At 42.3% G+C, this 18,898-nt stretch overlaps 2 protein-coding genes across 4 annotated transcripts in view; one reads left to right on the top strand and one right to left on the bottom strand.

Moving 5' to 3' along the window:
- The first annotated feature begins 763 nt into the window (after positions 1–763).
- Positions 764–4,159, top strand: MED18 (mediator complex subunit 18). Its single transcript, XM_072359265.1, has 2 exons — positions 764–1,522; positions 1,737–4,159. Exons 1-2 carry the CDS (start codon positions 1,450–1,452, stop codon positions 2,288–2,290), a joined length of 627 nt encoding a protein of 208 aa, XP_072215366.1. The 5' UTR covers positions 764–1,449; the 3' UTR covers positions 2,291–4,159.
- Positions 4,160–6,344: 2,185 nt separating this feature from the next.
- CERT1 (ceramide transporter 1) overlaps positions 6,345–18,898 on the bottom strand; it is a 73,423-nt gene continuing 60,869 nt past the window's right edge. For all 3 annotated transcript variants that reach the window (XM_072359263.1, XM_072359262.1, XM_072359264.1), the window contains 7 exons: positions 15,828–15,923; positions 15,171–15,303; positions 14,031–14,101; positions 11,778–11,906; positions 11,184–11,313; positions 9,789–9,925; positions 6,345–9,213 (listed from right to left, as the gene is read on the bottom strand). In XM_072359263.1, the coding sequence (XP_072215364.1) occupies positions 9,798–9,925; positions 11,184–11,313; positions 11,778–11,906; positions 14,031–14,101; positions 15,171–15,303; positions 15,828–15,923 (687 nt within the window). In that variant the 3' untranslated portion in view covers positions 6,345–9,213; positions 9,789–9,797. The remainder of the gene's footprint in view (positions 9,214–9,788; positions 9,926–11,183; positions 11,314–11,777; positions 11,907–14,030; positions 14,102–15,170; positions 15,304–15,827; positions 15,924–18,898) is intronic.

Here is an 18,898-nt window from a genome sequence, read left to right as displayed (position 1 = left end):
TAATAGTCTGAAGGCCAAATCAACCCAGGAATTATCTTTGAAATGTCCCTGACCCGTGCCCCAGGAAGGCAGCACACCTCTCTGCGGGTAGGGTTGGGCTGGCATATAGGGCCCTCTGTTCCTCGCAGGAGGGAGTCACCTACAACAATCACCCTTCTATCCTTACGGGTAGAAGCAGTCTTGAGGCTTGGGGGCGACCGCTTCACCTGAGGCAACCTCATGGGTGAACCTGTCTCCACACTCTCACTCGTCCCCCCCTCAAAATCCAGGGCCTCAAACCTATCATGCAGAGGCACCTGGGGAGCCGGGGAATGTTGGGATGGGGGATGCCCCCTCCACCAAGCAGGTACCCGTTTCCACTCCTCCTCCCTTCTCAAATTGCTGCTAGGGGGAAGAGAGCACAGGGGTGTCATGGGTTAAGTTAAAATCTACCACAGACTTCTTGGTTGCTGCCTCCCGTTTCTGAGAGCATGGGGCCCTTGTCTGGGCCTCCTCAGTGTTTCTGGCAGCAGCTTTCCTCCGGGGAGCAGCCATGTTGTAGCAGGAGACTTACCGGCACTGAAACGGGAAGTCACGAGCTGCACCTGAACTCCTCCTGCCCTTTGCTGGTGGGCAGCGACCAGTCTGCTGAGCCCGTTTAAATCTCCCTCCGTTGCCAGGCAACGCACACGCGCTGCGTCAGCGGCTGCGTCAGCTCCTGCGAGAGCGCCGGGCTGCTCCTCGAGCCGGGGGTTCCCTGCTGGAAGGAGCCGGCCGAGATCCCCTTTGAGCCCCGCGGTCAGTCGCTGCTGATCGACCCTGGACGGCTCCGAGTCAGGCGACTTCGGCGATCAGAAAAAGCACTTTAATTTACCTTCAGCCAGCATAAGAAGTTAGCAGTGAAGAGTCCTTTGACAACTCTCACTAGCAGGACAAGCAGCTCCTGCTCATACAGCGAAGGGGCACAGCCCACATGCATACCTGACACCGCTGGCTACCAAAACCCAGTAGCAGATATGTCCTTGGTTACTGTAACACGTGTCAGCAAGAACCCCGGCATGACAGATACCAGCAGGCACACCGGCCTACAAGAGCCAACATGGCCACGAACCAGCTTGCTTCTCATGGAAGAGTTCAAGCAGATCATGGTGGTTGGTGGACGGTTTTCACCTCTGGCACGAGCCCTGCTCCTAATGCAGATACAGCTGAGAGCAGCCGTGGCAGATGGCTCACCCTCTCACTGCTTTTGGCTTTCAAGATGGAATGAATATTACTTGTAGTGCTTTTGAGATGTGTCATTCCTCTGCCTATTCTGGGTCCGCTTCCTACTTTGAAGTTCTCTTTTTCCTGCCTCACTTTGCTCGTAAGGGGCTGTAAGGGGCTGCGCCGCTCCGCCAGGCCGCAGGGGGGCGCCCGCCGCCTCCTCCAGGCCGCGCCGTTCCATCCGCCGCCATTTTTACCGCCGCCAAGATGGAGGCGCCTCCCGTTACCATGATGCCCGTTACGGGCGGCGCCATCAACATGATGGAGTACCTGCTGCAAGGTATGGCGCGGGGCCGGCACCGAGCGGCTGACCGCCGCCCACGAGAGGCTCCCGGCGGGCACCGCAGCCGAACGCGGGGCTCGGCCTCAGCGCGGCGCCGAGGCGGGCGCCGGCCGGGGCGCGGGAGGCGGAGGGGCTTCCGCGGGGAGGGGGAAGGAAGGAGGGGAAGGGAGCAGCGTCTGAGCTGTGTCTGAGCTGTGTCTGTCCGGCGCAGGGAGCGTTCTGGACCAGAGCCTGGAGAGCCTGCTGCACCGCCTGCGCGGGCTGTGCGACAACATGGAGCCGGAGACCTTCCTGGACCACGAGATGGTGTTCCTGCTGAAGGGGCAGCAGGCCAGCCCCTTCGTGCTGCGGGCGCGGCGCTCCATGGACAAGAGCGGCATGCCGTGGCACCTGCGGTACCTGGGGCAGCCCGAGATCGGGGACAAAAACCGGCACGCGCTGGTGCGCAACTGCGTGGACATCGCCACCTCGGACAACCTGACGGACTTCCTGGTGGAGATGGGGTTCCGCATGGATCACGAGTTCGTGGCCAAGGGACACGTCTTCCGCAAGGGGATCATGAAGATCGTGGTGTACAAGATCTTCCGCATCCTGATGCCCGGCAACACGGATAGCATCGAGCCTCTCTCCCTCTCCTACCTGGTGGAGCTTAACGTTGTCGCCCCGGCTGGACAGGACATGGTTTCTGACGACATGAGGAACTTTGCGGAGCAGCTGAAGCCTTTAGTACACCTGGAAAAAATTGACCCTAAAAGGTTAATGTGACGAAAAGCTGGGCGGCTCAAGCAGTGCTGGCAGGAACCAACCTTTGTTCAGATCATTCTGTGTGTATCTTCAGATACAGCAGATGTTTGCAGTCAGGATGCCCATGTTTGAAAATGCTGGCACGATTAAGTAGAGCCACAGAACTATGGAGGCTTTGAAGGCAGAAGTGCCTTGAAAAAATGTGTAGTTAACTGGCTTGACTAGCAGAGCCTTGCTGTAGCCAGAAGTGAGTGAGGGGACTGGTTGGAGTCCTGTGCATACAGAGCTTCTGTTCAGGGGCTTCACTGCCTCCTCTCTCCTGCTGGAGCAGTAAGCACTATTAAGGTGCAACACTTAAAAATAGAGATACTGGCTTTATGGTGGTGGGGGGGGAAAGGGGTAAGAGGCTTTGGTGTATGGGTTTTGTTTTTGTTTGATGGTCAGCCAGCGTTTGGTTATGCAGGTAGATGCATGTGTAAGAGCAGAGTGTATGTAATTCTTGATAGGAAAAAGTTTATTGGAAGTACAATAAGTGACTGCTCCCTTGTCTGGGATCCCCCCTGACTAGGGGGAAGAAAATGAAACGTTGTGGTGTGCATTGGTGGCCAGTCTATAAATTGTGTGGGGGAAAAGTGGCCAGAAATGGGAACCCTGAAAGTGAAAGATAAAATTCTTTTAAAAAATATTCACATTTGAGTTTGGGAATAAGATTTTTTTTTTTACATTAAGATGTAAAAAGGATCATATAGAGAATATCCGGATGCAGATCAAAGTCCCTACCATGAGCCCTTCCCTGACTGGAAGGATAGACAGGTTTTGCAGAGCACGCTGTTATTCTCTGAGGGAAAACAAAACAACAAACCCTACATCATTCTTTATAGAGAAAGCTAATGGGGAAAATGGGGTTAATAGCAAGGGAAGACCTAGGGTGGTTTATGCATGAAATAGAATTACTTAAATGGGATCTGAATACTGTTGGGGAACAGCTAGTGATTCAATAGTGTGACACGGAGCCCAGCCATAACATGGAGTAATGCATACCGTGCAGTGATTTGGAAGAAAAGAGAACTGGTGTAATCTGAAGGAAATCCTATCAAATGCAGCACAGAAGTCATGAGATTACTTGACACAGTCAGTTAGAAATCCAGGAGAAGCAGCAGTAATTGCAAGGCCTGAGTTCTTTCTTCCCATGATAGGTAAGTGCAGTTAAGAGCCCCAGTGCCCCCAAATGTGCCTGTAGCGAGTCAGGTGGATGGGGCCAGGCTCTTTCTGATGTTGCCCAGTGCTGGGACAAGGGGCAGCGGGCACAGACTGGGACACACAGGAAGGTCCATCTGAAAGTGAGGAATTACTGCTTCGCTTTGGGGTGACTTGGAACAGGCTGCACAGAGAGGCTCCTTCCTGCTACGCAGCCACTTCCATCGGCCCAGCCTGATGCATTAGTTTAGCAAAAGCAAGGTCAAGCATCCCGCTATTCCTGTGTTTTTGGTGCTCTCTGCTTGTTATGTTTTCTTAAAAATATATCTTCAAAAATACCTGTTAGCTATTTGCATTAATTATGTATTTTCTTTGCAGTCCTTTTTCACTCAATACAAGCATTCTGGACGAACATGAAGTAGCCTTCATACAGGCTTTGTGGATGTGTATCTGTTGGTATCACAACGTGTTTAGGTCAGGATGACCAACTGCTAACATGGTGAAGTAGAGGAACTCTGCTTGAACCGATGTCACAGCTGGCTGGTCTTTGAGGATAGGAGCACCTTGAGAAAAGGTGCAGTTAATTGGCATGTTCAGCTGCCCTGCCCTTTCTTTAGCTGATCAAGTGCAGGCTGGAGGCTGAGAGCAAGTGTAGCATCCCCATTTACAATAAAATGTGCATTGACAAACAAATGGGGCACTCACGGTTGTCTGAATGATTGCACTCAGAGCTGTGGTCAATAGCGCAGTGTCCACATGGAGGTGGGTGGTAAGTGGTGCTCCTCAGGGGGGGACAGAGGGAGGTAACCATCCCCTTCTGCTGTATTGCGTCCAGCTCTGGGTGGCCCCAGCACAAGAAAGGCGGAACTGCTGGGCTGGGTCCAGAGAAGGTGACAAAGATGCTCAAATCCCACACCCATTAAATGCTGCAGGAAGAAACTATTCAGGCTAACAACTGAAATTTTCAACACTGGAACTTGGTCAAGCTAAAGTGAAACTGGATTGGTGCTCAGTGAGTGCATGCTGTACCATAAAGCAGCATGGGAAGAACAGAGTATGTTAGCACGGGGTGAAGAATACCTTATGTTGATCTCACAGCAATATGCAAACAGGATGCGAGCAATAAGATGGCCTGTGTGACTTCACTAAATAATTAGACTCAGGGTTTACTTTGTGCAGCATACAGACACACCTACAGTTCTGTTTGTAGCACAACAACAAGGCACAACTTCCCAGGTGCTGAGGAGCAATTCCAGGGCTCTGCCCATGCCAGGAAGCTGAACTTGCTGGGTTGCTTCATGACTCAGTTTGCAATCCCATCCCTCATGGTGAAATTCTTCAGAGCTGTCGTTGTATCCTATTAGCCTCAGTTAGGAATCAATTGCCAAGGGCCATCTTGAGAACATCTGTCCCAGCACACAGAAGCATAGAAAGAAACAATAAATCACAAGTCTTGAGCTTCATGTGCTTTTCAAAAACTTCTTTGTAAGTAAACAGGAAGATGTACAGTAAGCTACAGGTTTGTAGGCGCTTCCCATTGCATCTGAAAGGAACTCCCTGAAGGCAAAACTTGGGAGGTGAATTAGCATGTGGAGGGACAAATCAAATGCAAAGACTTGCTGTATGTGACTGTTCTACTGAGTTGCAATGCTTTTATTGGCTCAAAACTGCAACGGGGAGTCAAAGCCAGGGGCTCAACTAAAGCTTTGGAAACAAGCAGTATGGCAGGAGAACCTACTTCAGTCTCCAGCATCCTGTTGCTTCCAAAGCACTCCCAAGTCTTCTAGCTCCTTTATTTTTCATCTCTGGAAATGAAACAACGGATTCAAAACCACCTTTATGAGCCATCCACATTAAAAAATGCCCTTGTTAAGTGGAAAAGGGGTTGTCACTGTTACAGTGATAAGAGAGTAAAATCTCACACAGAAATTCAGGCAGACCACATCGAAAGCAGACAGAACTGAAAGGCCCTATTAAAGAGAAGGTCTTATGCTTTAGACAACAGTAGGTCCAGCCACTGCACGGACCAACTATTGCATGGTCCAACTATTGCATGGTCCTCCTCAAAAGCTCATTTTAAGAGAATGAGTTTAAACTTCCATCTGCAGCCACTCGTCTAGCACTGCTTATTCTAACGTAGCAGAGGCAGGTGTGCAGGAACAAAGCCTTGCTGCATCAGTGGTTACAGCTTCAGGAGGGGAGTGTGCACCGTCAGGCACGTAGTGCTCTGAAGTGCTCCCCTTCCTGCCTGCCTACTGAAACAGCTTTTGTGCAAGTGCTGCCATTCTATTATCTCAGGCTGTTGCTCTCACCGTGCTTACCTGTAAGATTCCTACAACTTAAATGATGACTGCCTAAGAAGCAGAAATCCAATAACATAACCAGTAACGGAGGGATTGTTATTCATCCATTAGGAAGCAGTCACTCCCGCTGTTAAGAAAGCCTGCTCTGCACCACCCTCATCTCAGTCCTTAGGATTTCTTTATATATAGAAAAAGAACAATGTTACTGTATCTCCGGCACTCCTCAGCCCTGGGCCCCCATTCTCCCCACACACGCTTTCCTGATGTTGTTATTTCTGTACAGACGAACACAGAAGCTTCAGTACAACTTTGGAAGCACTCTCTATATTGTCTAACATGCTTCTGATATGCGAGTACAGGGTGAGACTTTTCACACATCAACAGCTTATGTGGCATTCCAGTTTTCACTTCAGCAACCTCGGTAACACAAGCAAGCTGCTTTCTGCTAAATGCTTTGCATACACTGCAGCACGGCACACAACACGCGATCCAAGGGTTGGTTACAGCACAGAATACCGGAGTAAGTCTCCTTAAACGCTAGAAAGAACTACAAACCAGGGTTTGTTTTTTTTCTTCATAATTTTTAATACTTTTCACTTTAAATACCGGTTTTAAATTTGTGATTGTAACATAGAAGAGCCAACTTTTTTAATTTTTAAAACTTATCATTAGGATCAATAAAGCTATTATATAACAGTTACACTCTACACACTCAAGGTACTCAAAAATATGATTCATGTTCTGAGTCTGTAGATGAACAGCGGCGATTCAAATACAGCGTTATCTGTACAACGTGACAAAAATACAGGTGGACAATCTGATTAGTTTACAGAGAATCTGCACAACTTCAGGTAAGCCAGCTCAGCCCAATTAACTAAAAGGTAATTTCCCCTCAGCCCCTATAAAATGCACCACGTTTCTCACACCTAAGTTGCTCAAAGTGAGTTGTTCAGTTTCCCGGACAGGCTAACGACGACTGTCGCTCATCCTCTCCCCCATGACAAGTTCTATCAGGCTATTTCCTTAGACCGACAATATCCCCAGCCCTTCCAATGGGCTCAAGTCACAGAAACATCCATCCTAGAGCAAGGGGCTTCTTCCGCAACTCTGCAAAGAAAACCACAGCCGTATCAATTCTACAGATCTGTTACCAGGACGCAGGGAATGCGGAGTGCTCGGATTCGTGGCAGTGTCTGGAAAAGGGGTGCAGCTGCTTCTTTTTCGTTGTTGTTTTTGAAGAGGTCTTTTTAATTCCTACGTCTCAATCCTTCAGCTCCTCCCACAGTTTTTAAGAAGCCCCTTGCAACGCTGATTGGGCAGGGCCAGCTGCAGTGAAGTACCAGTGCCTTTATCTAAAAGTAAAGTGTGTTCTTTACAAAGAGTATCTGTAGTGTGATTTTATTTACAGAATAAATCGCAAAAGTACATCACATTTAGTGCAAATGCAACTAATGATAAAAGATTTATATACTGCTTTGTAAACTTTCCATTCCTTTGTAAAATAAAGCTATCCAATTAAACTAAGAAACAGCGACTCGCCCGTGTTCGACAGCTATTACCGGAAATGGCAAGTCAGGAATTCCGCTCTTTTGGATGCCTTTTTGTTTTTCCCCCTCTCTTTTTGAAGTTCCCATCAGCAGCTATGGTGAATGAGCCGTTGTTGTGTCGATTGTAAAAAGATGAAGCACGTTTGAGGTATAAGAATTGTTCTTTAACATCACTATATAAAATGCTCACTGGTGATATAGTAAACATGTATAAATTTTTGTCTCGTTTGCCTTACTAGCATTACCATATAGGCACTTCTCTACGTATTCAAATTAACAGAATAGTTCTGTAATAAGGCATATTCCATGCACACTTTTAGAGAAAGGCAAATAAAAAAGGTACGGTTATGGAGCATGAATCCCGCGTGCATGTGTAACCCACGTGTTACCTACGGATTTATCTCAACAGAGAAAATGAACAGGTAAAAGAACACGGGTTTTTGTTTGTCCCCTAACACTGTGAATATCCCCTTAATCATCCACCAGATCTTTATTAAGTTACTCTCTTATATTTATTCTCAGGCACCTACTATACTCTATCAAATACAACTTTCACCTTTCTTTTGAGAAAAATAGATATCTGATTATTATTTTTTCTTCTTCTTGAGATATACAGGTCAATGAAGCACCCAGCAGCCCTCTGCGTATCTTCCAACTACAGGACGTGGATTAAATAACTCAAAGTGAGTACCAGTCTGTGAGAGTTCTCGCCCAATGAGCATCCCCAGAATCTAAGGCAGGCAAGTATCTGACATTTACAGTTTCACAGCAACTAAAGGGAACTTTCCAAGAAGATCAATGCATCGTCATAGTTCTGACAGGTTTTTGATCAAGTGGCAGGTATCAATGCAACTAGTGTTCTACATGAACCTCATAGCATGGCTTTAGTAAGATGAGGAAAACACATGCAGGACTTGAAAATAATATCCTCATTCTAGATCAGGAATGTTGTCCTATGTAGTCCAAGTTACTTCAATAAATATTATAGTGTACCTTCTCACAGCTTCAGAAAAGCCCTCTAGATATCATGCAGGAAAGCAGACCACATGTAGCACAGACAGATGACTTTTAGCTTTCAGACAGTCTCTTGCCCTTTCATAAAGAATCTTTCCAGAAATTTCCGGATCACGTTTAATAACAAAAATTCTGTAGCACGTTACATAACTAAAAAATACAATAGAAATATAAAGATATCTGGAAAAAAAAATAAAGCTTTTCACACTCTTACTCCTTCAGAAATAAAGATCTTCATAAGAGTAAGACAATAGAAAAGGCAAAGCCATAAGGATATTGACAGCCCTCAGTTATTAACTGACATTTTATGTAACAAGATGATTCATTATAGAAACCAGCAGCAATGAACTATGATTATACAAAGCAAAACAAGACCTGCCAGTAAGTCACTAGGCTTTACTGAACTCCTCCCTTCGTCCTCCCCCAAAACACCACAGATTTTTGTGCATACAAAGCACATACAGTATGCTATATGTGCATTTGTCTTTTGTGCTTTTTAGACATGCACAAAAACTACGCCATTGTCTGAGGAAGGCTGACAGTGAAATTCTGCAAGTTGTTTAAAATTAAAGCAGTAACCCACGTTGGTGATTCAAGGTTGTACGTTCTTCCCCTTCTACAGTAAGCAAATAAAAATAGAGCCATATACATGTTATCAATACATGTATTTATAATTACACACTGATTCAGCAAGAGAAGTTAGCAGGAGAGAGAGCTAGTGTTAAATATTCAACCTCATGGTGTTGCAACATTTCTTCACTTCAGTATACAAAGCCTAGAATTTGGGCCATAAGAAGACTGTAGATCCTTCGTTCCAGCATGGAGTGCTCTATGTATGGTCACTTCTCCAACGTGGAATGCTCACCCAGTCTTGTTCTGATCACTGGAGACAAGCAAAGACAAAATACACTGATGTATAAATGCTAATAAGGAAACAAGTGACTGTTAAACTCCATAGGTAGTATTACTGCTGCTATGATCACATTGGAACTATCGGTTCATGACATGTTTTTGGCACATCAGGCTCACCTACACTCGCTCTCTAACAATGCACAATTAAACACGTGAATCAGATTTTACAGGACTGCCTTTTAACAGAAGGATCAGTTGACAAAGACTTGAAATTTGACATCACAAACAGAATCTAACGGTAGCTGTGGCCTGTGTCATGCACAAACTCACTTTCAGATCTTGCTCTAAACTAGAGCTCTCAGATACTACCGTGCTGTTGGAATTCAAAGGCTTACAGTCTGCACTCCAAGGAAACGTCAAGCAAAGCCTTACCTTGTACAGAGGCTTATGTCTGACAGATTAAGTGATTGGGAAATACTGCATACACGTATTAATACTAAATGTTGTATTGACGCTAATTATGATGAAACATTTCTAGACTGCATGCTTCTGTTTGGACTTAAACATTTACAGCAATGAAATAAGAAATTAAAAATGAGCCTGTACCTGCTAATACTAGAATAAAATAGGTTTTCCAGCTGTTTTCTCTTGCACGTATGATGTAAAACGCTTCAGGAATTTGGGATATTCTCGTTTTGCCACTGCCCGTAACACAGATGCCGGTGCCCACCCTCCTGGGTTGACTAGAAGAAGACAGGAAGAAAAGCACTGAAATACAGAAAATCCTCTAAAAGCTGCATACAAGAATTTAAGTCTGTATTCCTGCAACTTATTCCAAAGAAACTACAATGAATAATCAGAACTTCTTTTAGGCCATTGCAGCCTGTACTGCAGTGTTTACAGCTCTCAGTATTCACGTTCACTCCAGGTCTACAATGCCATTATTTAGAAAACAATAAAATAAGGCCATGTGAATCTTTAAGTTCTGCCCAAATGGAAGGTGATATTCTTCCATGAAAAAAAAAAAATGAAGAATCAAATCCTTATTTCAAATAAAACAAATCAATCTTAGTTTTCCAGTTACTGCTGAATTTGTCTGCAGAACTGCTACACATTCAACCTCTTACAAATGATTTTTGAAGGACTTCAAAATACGCTTAAATTTTGCTGAACAAGCTGCCACTTACCATACAATGAGAGTTCAGCATTTGTCATGGGATTATATATTTCAAATAATTGGAAAACTTTTGAATAGGAAAAAACAAACCAAACAACCTTTCCCCAGAGGATAGAATTATATCACATTATTTGTACAGGATTTAATACAAGCTGTATCACTCCTACATTGCAAATATTTACTGAACTCATTTTGCAGGCTTCTTTAGTAAGTTGTATAATAGGTGGTTAAAAATAATGGGCAGGTGAGCTAATCTGAAAGTGCTTGGTAGCTGCAGGAGATGATCTAATAGGTATGTGGGGCCAGTACTGTAACACACTGCTAAATACTGGGTACAGTTTGGCTTCGATAAATTCACAGTCTACACCAAGGATTCCTTCAGTTAAAAAAGATAAAAGATGTGTTATGCTGCTTGCAAATATCCTCATAAAAAATGTATTTGTATCTTCTTAAGTACCGAGTTTTTTAGCCTAGGATGAATCAGGGGGAACAAATGACAGCAAAACATAAATAAAAAACATTATTGAAACTAAGCCAAGCCATCCATGTTGCAGATATTCTCCTACCTCACCTCCTCCACCCGAGTTTCATTCCTTAAGCTAAACACTACTCCTGCCTTGATGCTACACCATAAATGACCACCGTCAATGATGCTACATAGCACATTAATTCAAATCTTTTTGAACACAAAGATCACAAACATTGTCCTACATTTAACAGAAAGCTGCACTGACTTTTTTTTCTTGCTAGCACTTAGTTCACCAGAATTAGCATATATCACAAAGGTCACACTGAAAAAAGATGCAGAAAAGATGAAGACTTACCATTAGCTACATATGTAATCTTGCATAGAATATTGTCTCTGCTTATTTCTTTGTTCCCCTCTGGTGGACTTACTAATGTCTGACATATCATAGCGATATTTATTTTGGCACGGACACAGCGATTGTTCAGCTACCAGAGAAAAATGAAGAAACATTTGTAAGCCTCAAAGTAAACTTATTTCTTCCTTCTTGACCGCTAACATTTTCATTTGCTATAAAGTTTAAGTCGATCCATAGTTTGTTTTTTGAAGAATTCGCATTCTAGCACTACAGTGATATACCAAGAATGCAAACAAAAGAAGATTTATCAATTTAATTCAGCACAAAATTGCACGTCTTTAAAATGCTTTCACATATATATTTTGCTTTCGTTCTTCTGCAACACTTTGTTGAGATAAGGCAAAAAAAAGCTTTTGTGTTGGAACACACAGGCCAACTCGTTTAAAAAGAACCCGCATTTTGCATACCTCCCTCAACCCCCAGCCTACTTCACATTTGTGCTGCAACGCCATATCACCATGCAACAGAAAAACTGCGTAGAAAAACAGAACAGAAAAATCCGTAAAGCAGAGATAGAGCAAAAGCAGCACTTACAGGAGCACTGTCATGTTCCACAGAGAAATTGCACACAATCCACGTTTCAGGATCATTTTCACTGAATGCTGGTATCTTTCTGATAGCAGACAGATATAGCACATCCCTTTGAGAAGCTGGCCACACTCTCTGCAGAGAAATGCCCCATTGTAAGCTTTTCAAAATGTTACAAATTAAGTACTTTTCATTCTTAAATAAAAAGGTCAAAACAGTTAACAGGGTTAAGGCTAACAAGGTCAGACATGTTATCTAAGTAAAAGAAAATAAAAATAGTTAAATTTAGTACTCTTTAAGGTCTTCATTAATGACAGTGCAGTGGGACCAACTGCACTCTTAGCATGTTCAAAGATGACACTAAGATGAGTGGTGCAGACAGAAGGAAGGGATGCCATTCAAAGGAATCCGGATCAAGCTTGAGAAATGGGCTCATATGAACCTCATAGGATTCAGCAAGATCGCATGTAAGGTGCTGCACGTGAGTCAGGGCAATCCCAAACATGAATACAGGCTGGATGATGAGTGGATGAAGAGCGACCCTGAGGTGGATGTAATGATGGATAAGAAGCTCAAAATAAGCTGGCAATATGCACCTGCAGTCCAGAAAGCCAAACGTAACCTGGGCTACATCAAAAGAAGGGTGGATAGCATGGCGAGGGAGGTGTTGTCCCCTCTGCTCTGCCCTTGTAAAGCCCCACCTGCAGCACCTATGTCCAGCTCTGGGGCCCTCATCACAAGAAAGATACGTCCCTGCTCTTGGCAGTGGGTGTGGAACTAGACTGTCTTTAAAGTCCTCTCAAACACAAATGATTCCATGCTTCTGTTTTAGTAATTTCACACAATTTTCAAATTTGAAACAGAAAACGTAGCTATTGTACCTATATTGTAGCCTATCAGGTTATGTAGCTGCACTTAATTAAAAAAGCAATAAGGCAAAAATTTAAGGCTTTTGAAAGGCAGGAAAACAATCTGCAATGACTTTTTGCTTGTAGGCAGCACTAGTGGCTAGGTATGAGTACATGCATCTAAAGTCTGAACATGCGTCTAGGCCTCCATAAACATGAGGGAATAAAGAAATGAGCATTTTAACTAGTATTTTTAAGAGCTACTACTTCAGCAAGACAGAAATGATGAACCGATGGTTTCCAACAGAGAATTTCACAATTTCCAGCACCCCCCAAAAAAAACCAAACAACAACAACAACAAAAACATAAAAGAAACTATACAGTAGCTATTTTCCTGACATTTAGTAGAAGCAAAAATGTTGTTTTTACCATAACACTACGGTTGACTCAACAGAATATTGAAGCCTTCTTGTTATGGCATCTCACTAGTAAAATTGTCTAAGTAATTGTCTAGTTGTTCGAGTATCTGAGTATGCCAGTACTTGTCATCATGCAGGATTTAAGTTTACATGGGTGGATAGTGATAGGACAAGGTGGAATGGTTTTGAACTAAGTCAGGGGAGATTTATGTTAGATTTTCACTCACAGGGTGGTGATGCACTGGAACAGGTTGCCCAGAGAGCCTGAGGCACACAAGGTCAGGCTGGATGTGGCTCTGGGCAGCCTGGTCTGGTGGTTGGTGACCCTGCACACAGCAGGGGTGTTGAAACTAGATGATCATTGTGGTGCTTTTCAACACAGGCCATTCTGTGATATGATTCTATGATTAGTATGTACTTCTAGTTATACATTTTCTTTCTGAACTTTTAAGTTACAGTTATCAAACTGCATTTCAAATGAAATATTTAGTGAAGTTGCACCAAAACTGTCCAGGGAGAAAAAGAACCACAAACAGGTCAGAAAACAATATATTATACCAAATATTAAACCAGCATGTACCATGTCATAATGCAAATACTTTTGTCAAATATTTATAGTTAACAACAGCTTGCATTACTGCAAAAAGACAAATGATGAAGTGGTATGAGTTTCTTGCTTGTAGTCAGTGTTGACTTATTGCTTCAGTTTGCTTTAGATAACCACCGCCTTGCTGGAAATTATTACAAATAATAATGAACAGCTCTCATTTCTTGTAACATACTGTAGCAGACACATTCACAACCAATTATGCTAACTAGCCAAGCTCAAAAAGTTGACAGTGTTGCAGTCCCATAAAGAACTTGTTCTCAGCTAGTTTGCTTTTTAAGCAAAATTTTTGGTTTTGGCAAAATTTAAGCCAATGAAGTATTTCAAAACAAGTTTGAGTGCTGTTTTGGTAGGGTGTGTACACAGGTGACACGTAATTCTTACCTTATGTGTCTGATAAATGATGATTGCATTATCAGCTAAATTTTCCACAACATGGAAATTTTCAATTGTTGCTGAAAAGCAGGAAAAAAAAAAAGGTCAGTAAACAAGCACAGATCCTGACTCAGATTTGCATTTGGGCAGGGCCTGATGGGATTAACTCCATGGCACTGAAAGAGCTGGCTGTTATCACTGTGAGGCTTCTCTCAAGTATTTTTCAGTGGACTTTGGAATCTAGAGAGGTACAAACTGACTGGAAGCTGGCAAAAGTTGTACCGATTTTAAAAAATATATAATAAGGAAGACTCTGGTAATCAGAGGCCTCTGAGTCCCACTTCAGTGCCTGGTAAAATAATTGAAAAGATTATTTGGGGAGTTACTGAAAAAACCTGTGAAAGATTACAGTTATGGGTCACAGCTAACAAGGGTTCATGAGGGGAAAATCCTATTAAATGAACTTAATCTCCTCTTATGCTGGGGTTACCCATTTGGCAAACAAAGAGAAGCCACAAGATGTGGTCTTATGGATTTCAGCAAAAGCTTTTGGTACTGTTTCTCACAGTGCCCTTCAGGATAAGCGTCCAGCGTATGCATAGACAAGTACATGAAACAGTGGGTGAACAACTGGCTGATGAGTTGGACTCAAAGGGATACAGTAAGTATGTTACATCAGGCTGGTGGTCAATCACTAGTGGGTTCTTCAGGGAGCCACTTCAGGAACAATTCTCTTTAATTCTTTTATAAATAATTGAACACAGGGCTTAAATGCATACTAAGCTTGTACATGATAAAAATTGGAGGGCTGGGAAATCACCAACCTCATGAAGTTGAACAAGTGCAAGAACCAGATTTTGCACTTGGGATGGGGCAACCTTGGCTATACATACAAACTGGGGGACAAGAGGCAGGAGAGTAGCCCCATGAGAGGGTGGTTGGCACTGGAACAGGCTCCCCAAGACACTGGTCAGAACACCAAGCCAGCTAGAGCTCAAGAGTTTCAACAACACTCTGTGACAGAGGGTTGAATTCTGAGTGGCCCTGTGTGGACCCAGGAGCTAGACCCAGTGATCCCCGTGGGTCCCTTCCAAACTGAGAAATTCTGTGATCATTATAACCAAGTGAGATTAAGAAGTGATTCCTTACTTTCCCAGTCATTACGAACATCAACATTCCAGAAGTAGTGGCAAACTTCATGTCCTGTTACTCCTTTAACAGCATGTGTTGCCTTCAAAGGATCCAAAACTATCCCATTTTCTTCCACCTCTCTTCTGTATACCTATGATCAAATACAAAGAATGAGATGTAGGACAGAAACTGATGAAGTTGAAATATGAAACAATTTACACATGAGCAGCAGCTTTTAAAAGGCTGCAATACTAACACATGAATAATTTGCCAAAACAGTTTTCTCTGGTCACTTCCAATGCATGTATTCTTAGATGACACTTCACATTACAGTAACATTATTTTAAGAATCTCTACCATAAAAAGAACTAAACTACATTATCACTATGTGTAAGGATCCACACAAGCACAGTAAAATAGCCAACAGTAGCTTGCTACCATTTAACATCTTCATATTTTGAATTTACATCACTTTAACACCAAGTTTTTAGTAAGAGAGAATGAAGGAATCCATACAGTTATTGCAGGTGTTACACAGGATGTTGCAGCTGTAAAGAACTCTAGTTCTAGCTTAAACAATGCTATTCTCAGCCATTTTACCAGCATAATTTACTGGGTGATGGTATTCAAAGAGAACAAGGATATCTGTCTGACATAATTAAGCCAGATACTTACCTTCATTTCTCCTTCTTCAACCACTAGCTGCCAATTGGCATCTCCTCCTACATCTTGTAAGGAATAAGTCATATGGTTTTGTACCATTTCTTCCACCTTTAAAGCCAAAAAAAAAAAAAAAAAAAAAAAAAAGAAAAGAAAAGAAAAAAAAAGAAGATACACATTTCTAAATGTTTTCATCCTCTTGGACAGGCAAATGTACAGTACTGGAAGCCACATGTCCATACATCAATCCTGTGCAGTGCCGAACTGGGACAACAGAGTTCTCTATCCCTTGAGATACTGCACTTAAGATACATATACTTCTAGGCTTCAGAAACAAAAGGTAAAACAACATTTCAAAGTATAACTTAATTCTTTGTGAGTACTTCCTATTCATCCTTTGTATGTTTGAAATGTCAAAACTCCCTATTTCTACCTGAAAACCATTTCAGTTCTGCAAAATTACTTCAGTCATCTCTAAGCAGAATTACAGTGCCTAGTGACTCTTGTAGGTCAACATCCAATAAAGAATGCTTAAAAAACTGAATGAAGGTGGAGGGGTGGGGATGATGAGAGCAGGGCAGAAGTGTTGTGGTTTGACAGCAGCAAACCCAACACAGGAACACAGATCAGCTGTGATTCTCTGTCATCAGCAAAACATGCCTGTTCTGCTTCACTGGAACCTTTGCACAATTGCAAGTTAGGAAAAACAGAACTGCTTACATTAAAAAAAGAAATTAGATAATGCAGAGACCCATCTATTAAAAAAACATTCATTTAAAATTAGACAGCTGTGTGCTTTCCTCAAGGTTCAGATACTTGATACATTTTAATCCAGCTAAGGGAACACCTCATTTGTTAAAAACTCTGCTTTATGCGTTTGACGGTGGGTGACAGGAAATGCCTTTTTATTTGCATTATTATTTTCAGTTTGCGGTACATTCTGCAGTGCTTTTTCTGTCTCCATCCTATCCCAAAATTCCACTCTTCCAGGTAAAAATAGAAGCAAAAATAAGTGGTTTCTCCACTGCACACAAGAATATTTTATAAGAACACCAGGCTTTGTAATATGGGAAACATAATTGCAGCAATTAGTGAAGAAGTAGAAAAGCAAAATAGAAGAATACTTGATCATTTCCTTATATGCTTTGGAATAGAAATGTGATGCTTTATTTTTAATTTAAAGCAATAATCTTATTTGTACAGTGTACTTTTTAGGAAACATGCTTAAGATCAGAGACAGTTTATCAGTCCAATTCCTTGGTTTCTTTATCAAGTTTAAATGAACAAAAATAGCTGTTTTTCCCTATCAAGCAAATACTTCTACTTGTCCAAGGAATGCAATACCTGCAGTCATTTTGTGTCCAAACTGTATTCAATCTACCTGAAAGCTGTCTGTCAACCCATACCCACTTCAGGTACTGCCTTAAGGTACAGAATCAGTATTCACAGCTTCTTTGATAGAAGAGAAGTCACACTATTACCTCTGTTGTTTGTCAGCTACAGAAATGGTCTTGCAAAGCTACATTAGTCTCTGTGCCATGCAAACTTAGCCTGAAAATTAAGTGGACAGTTCTCATCTAAAAGGCTTTTAACAGCTCAATCTATTTTAAAACTAGATAACCTTTTAAAATAGAAAACGACCAGCAAAACACCTGCAGAATTTAAGCAGCCTCTCTGAAATAATAGCACTCCCCCTCTTTCTGAAAGAATACTGGAGAACCAGCTCCTATTAGAATATAGATTTAAATTCCTCAGTTTTTTAAACAAAGCTGCAAATTCTTACTCAGCCTTTGACTGATACCAGAATTCCCTGGATATGTAGTCTAGAAAGAAGTAAAATTTATTCTGTTATCACGTTATCTTGCCTTTCCAAAAACCAAGTCCCCAGACAGGGAACAGAGACCAATTTTATGTCAATAAGGCCCAGGGGCAGGTTGTCAAGAGAAGATGGCATGTTGCTTTTCTTTTCATGGTCTCAGCACCCTTTCACCTATCTGTTTGCTAGCAGTGAAATGCCAGAGAAGATGGACTGATTTATTAGTCTGGCAGAAATTTGTTCCAGGGAAAATATACTGAGATATTAATGGTGGGGAACATTTCTGCAAACTGGCATGATCATCCTTTCTGCAGTGAGCCACATCCTAAAATACTGGGTGATAACTTCTGCTTCATAAAATCCATGCAGCAGCCACAAACACAAATCCATCTGGCTATTATTTTTAACTGGTGTTATTTTGATACAGACCTGGTCAACCTCAGGTTTGTTTTTAAATGCTTTATTTTTCCACCACATTAGATCTCTGCTACTGAAGTTCACCATATACACAACTGTTAACGCTGGCATTTTAAAGCTGTCTTTATTTCAACTGAGAAGTTTTGCCTTTTTTCCAAGCCTCTCTCCCAACCCACCTGTGGAAAGCGAGTGAACAGCTGTGTGGCACCGAACTGCCTGACAGGTTAAACAGCAACAGTTCCTTTTGGCACCCAACGTGGGGCTTGAAGGGTTGAAATAACAGATCTGACCAGAGCATCTCAAACAAATTTATTCTAAGCATTGTTGTGCATGTTCTCTGAGTTCTGTTGTGTAGAACCTTAATTGCTGTCATGCTCCCTCTTTTGCCATTGATCACACTTGGGTCTGGATTAATGTCATTAATATTATTTTGCTATGTATTATTATTTCGCTGTGTAACAATGGCTTATGATATAATAAACTTATTGATCACAAAGCCTGCAGTACTTTCTGCAGGTGGCATGATTTTAGGCTTTGTTAAAAGAAAATCCAACCCTTCTATTTAAAAAAAAAAAAACAACACAAAAATAAAACAGGTTATTTGCAATATTAAACAATGATTAAAAAAAAGATAAAGTAACACATCCTTGAAGGAGTTCCTGCTCTGGTTCACATGAAGATGTGGCTTGCAGTAGAAGAAAGCTAGCAGCATGAATGCCATGTTTGAACAACATTTTTTTTGAGATTAGAGGGCAAACACATGATGTCACTCAGTTAACCCAACTTTAAACTATGACTTTCAGAGCAAGCATCCAAAGTAATTTTGTACATTACTAGTAAGTACATTTACATA

This window comes from Excalfactoria chinensis, chromosome Z (genome assembly GCF_039878825.1).
Source record: "Excalfactoria chinensis isolate bCotChi1 chromosome Z, bCotChi1.hap2, whole genome shotgun sequence".
NCBI lineage: Eukaryota > Metazoa > Chordata > Aves > Galliformes > Phasianidae > Excalfactoria > Excalfactoria chinensis.
The sequence above is the reverse complement of the archived record's forward strand: the minus strand, read 5'-3'. Positions and strand labels throughout refer to the sequence as shown.

Excerpts from the sequence above, each read along its gene's own strand:
- MED18 (XM_072359265.1), top strand. The coding sequence starts at position 1,450 with ATGGAGGCGCCTCCCGTTACCATGATGCCCGTTACGGGCGGCGCCATC. Across the intron at positions 1,523-1,736 it reads GATGGAGTACCTGCTGCAAG|GGAGCGTTCTGGACCAGAGC; the intron begins GTATGGCGCGGG and ends TGTCCGGCGCAG.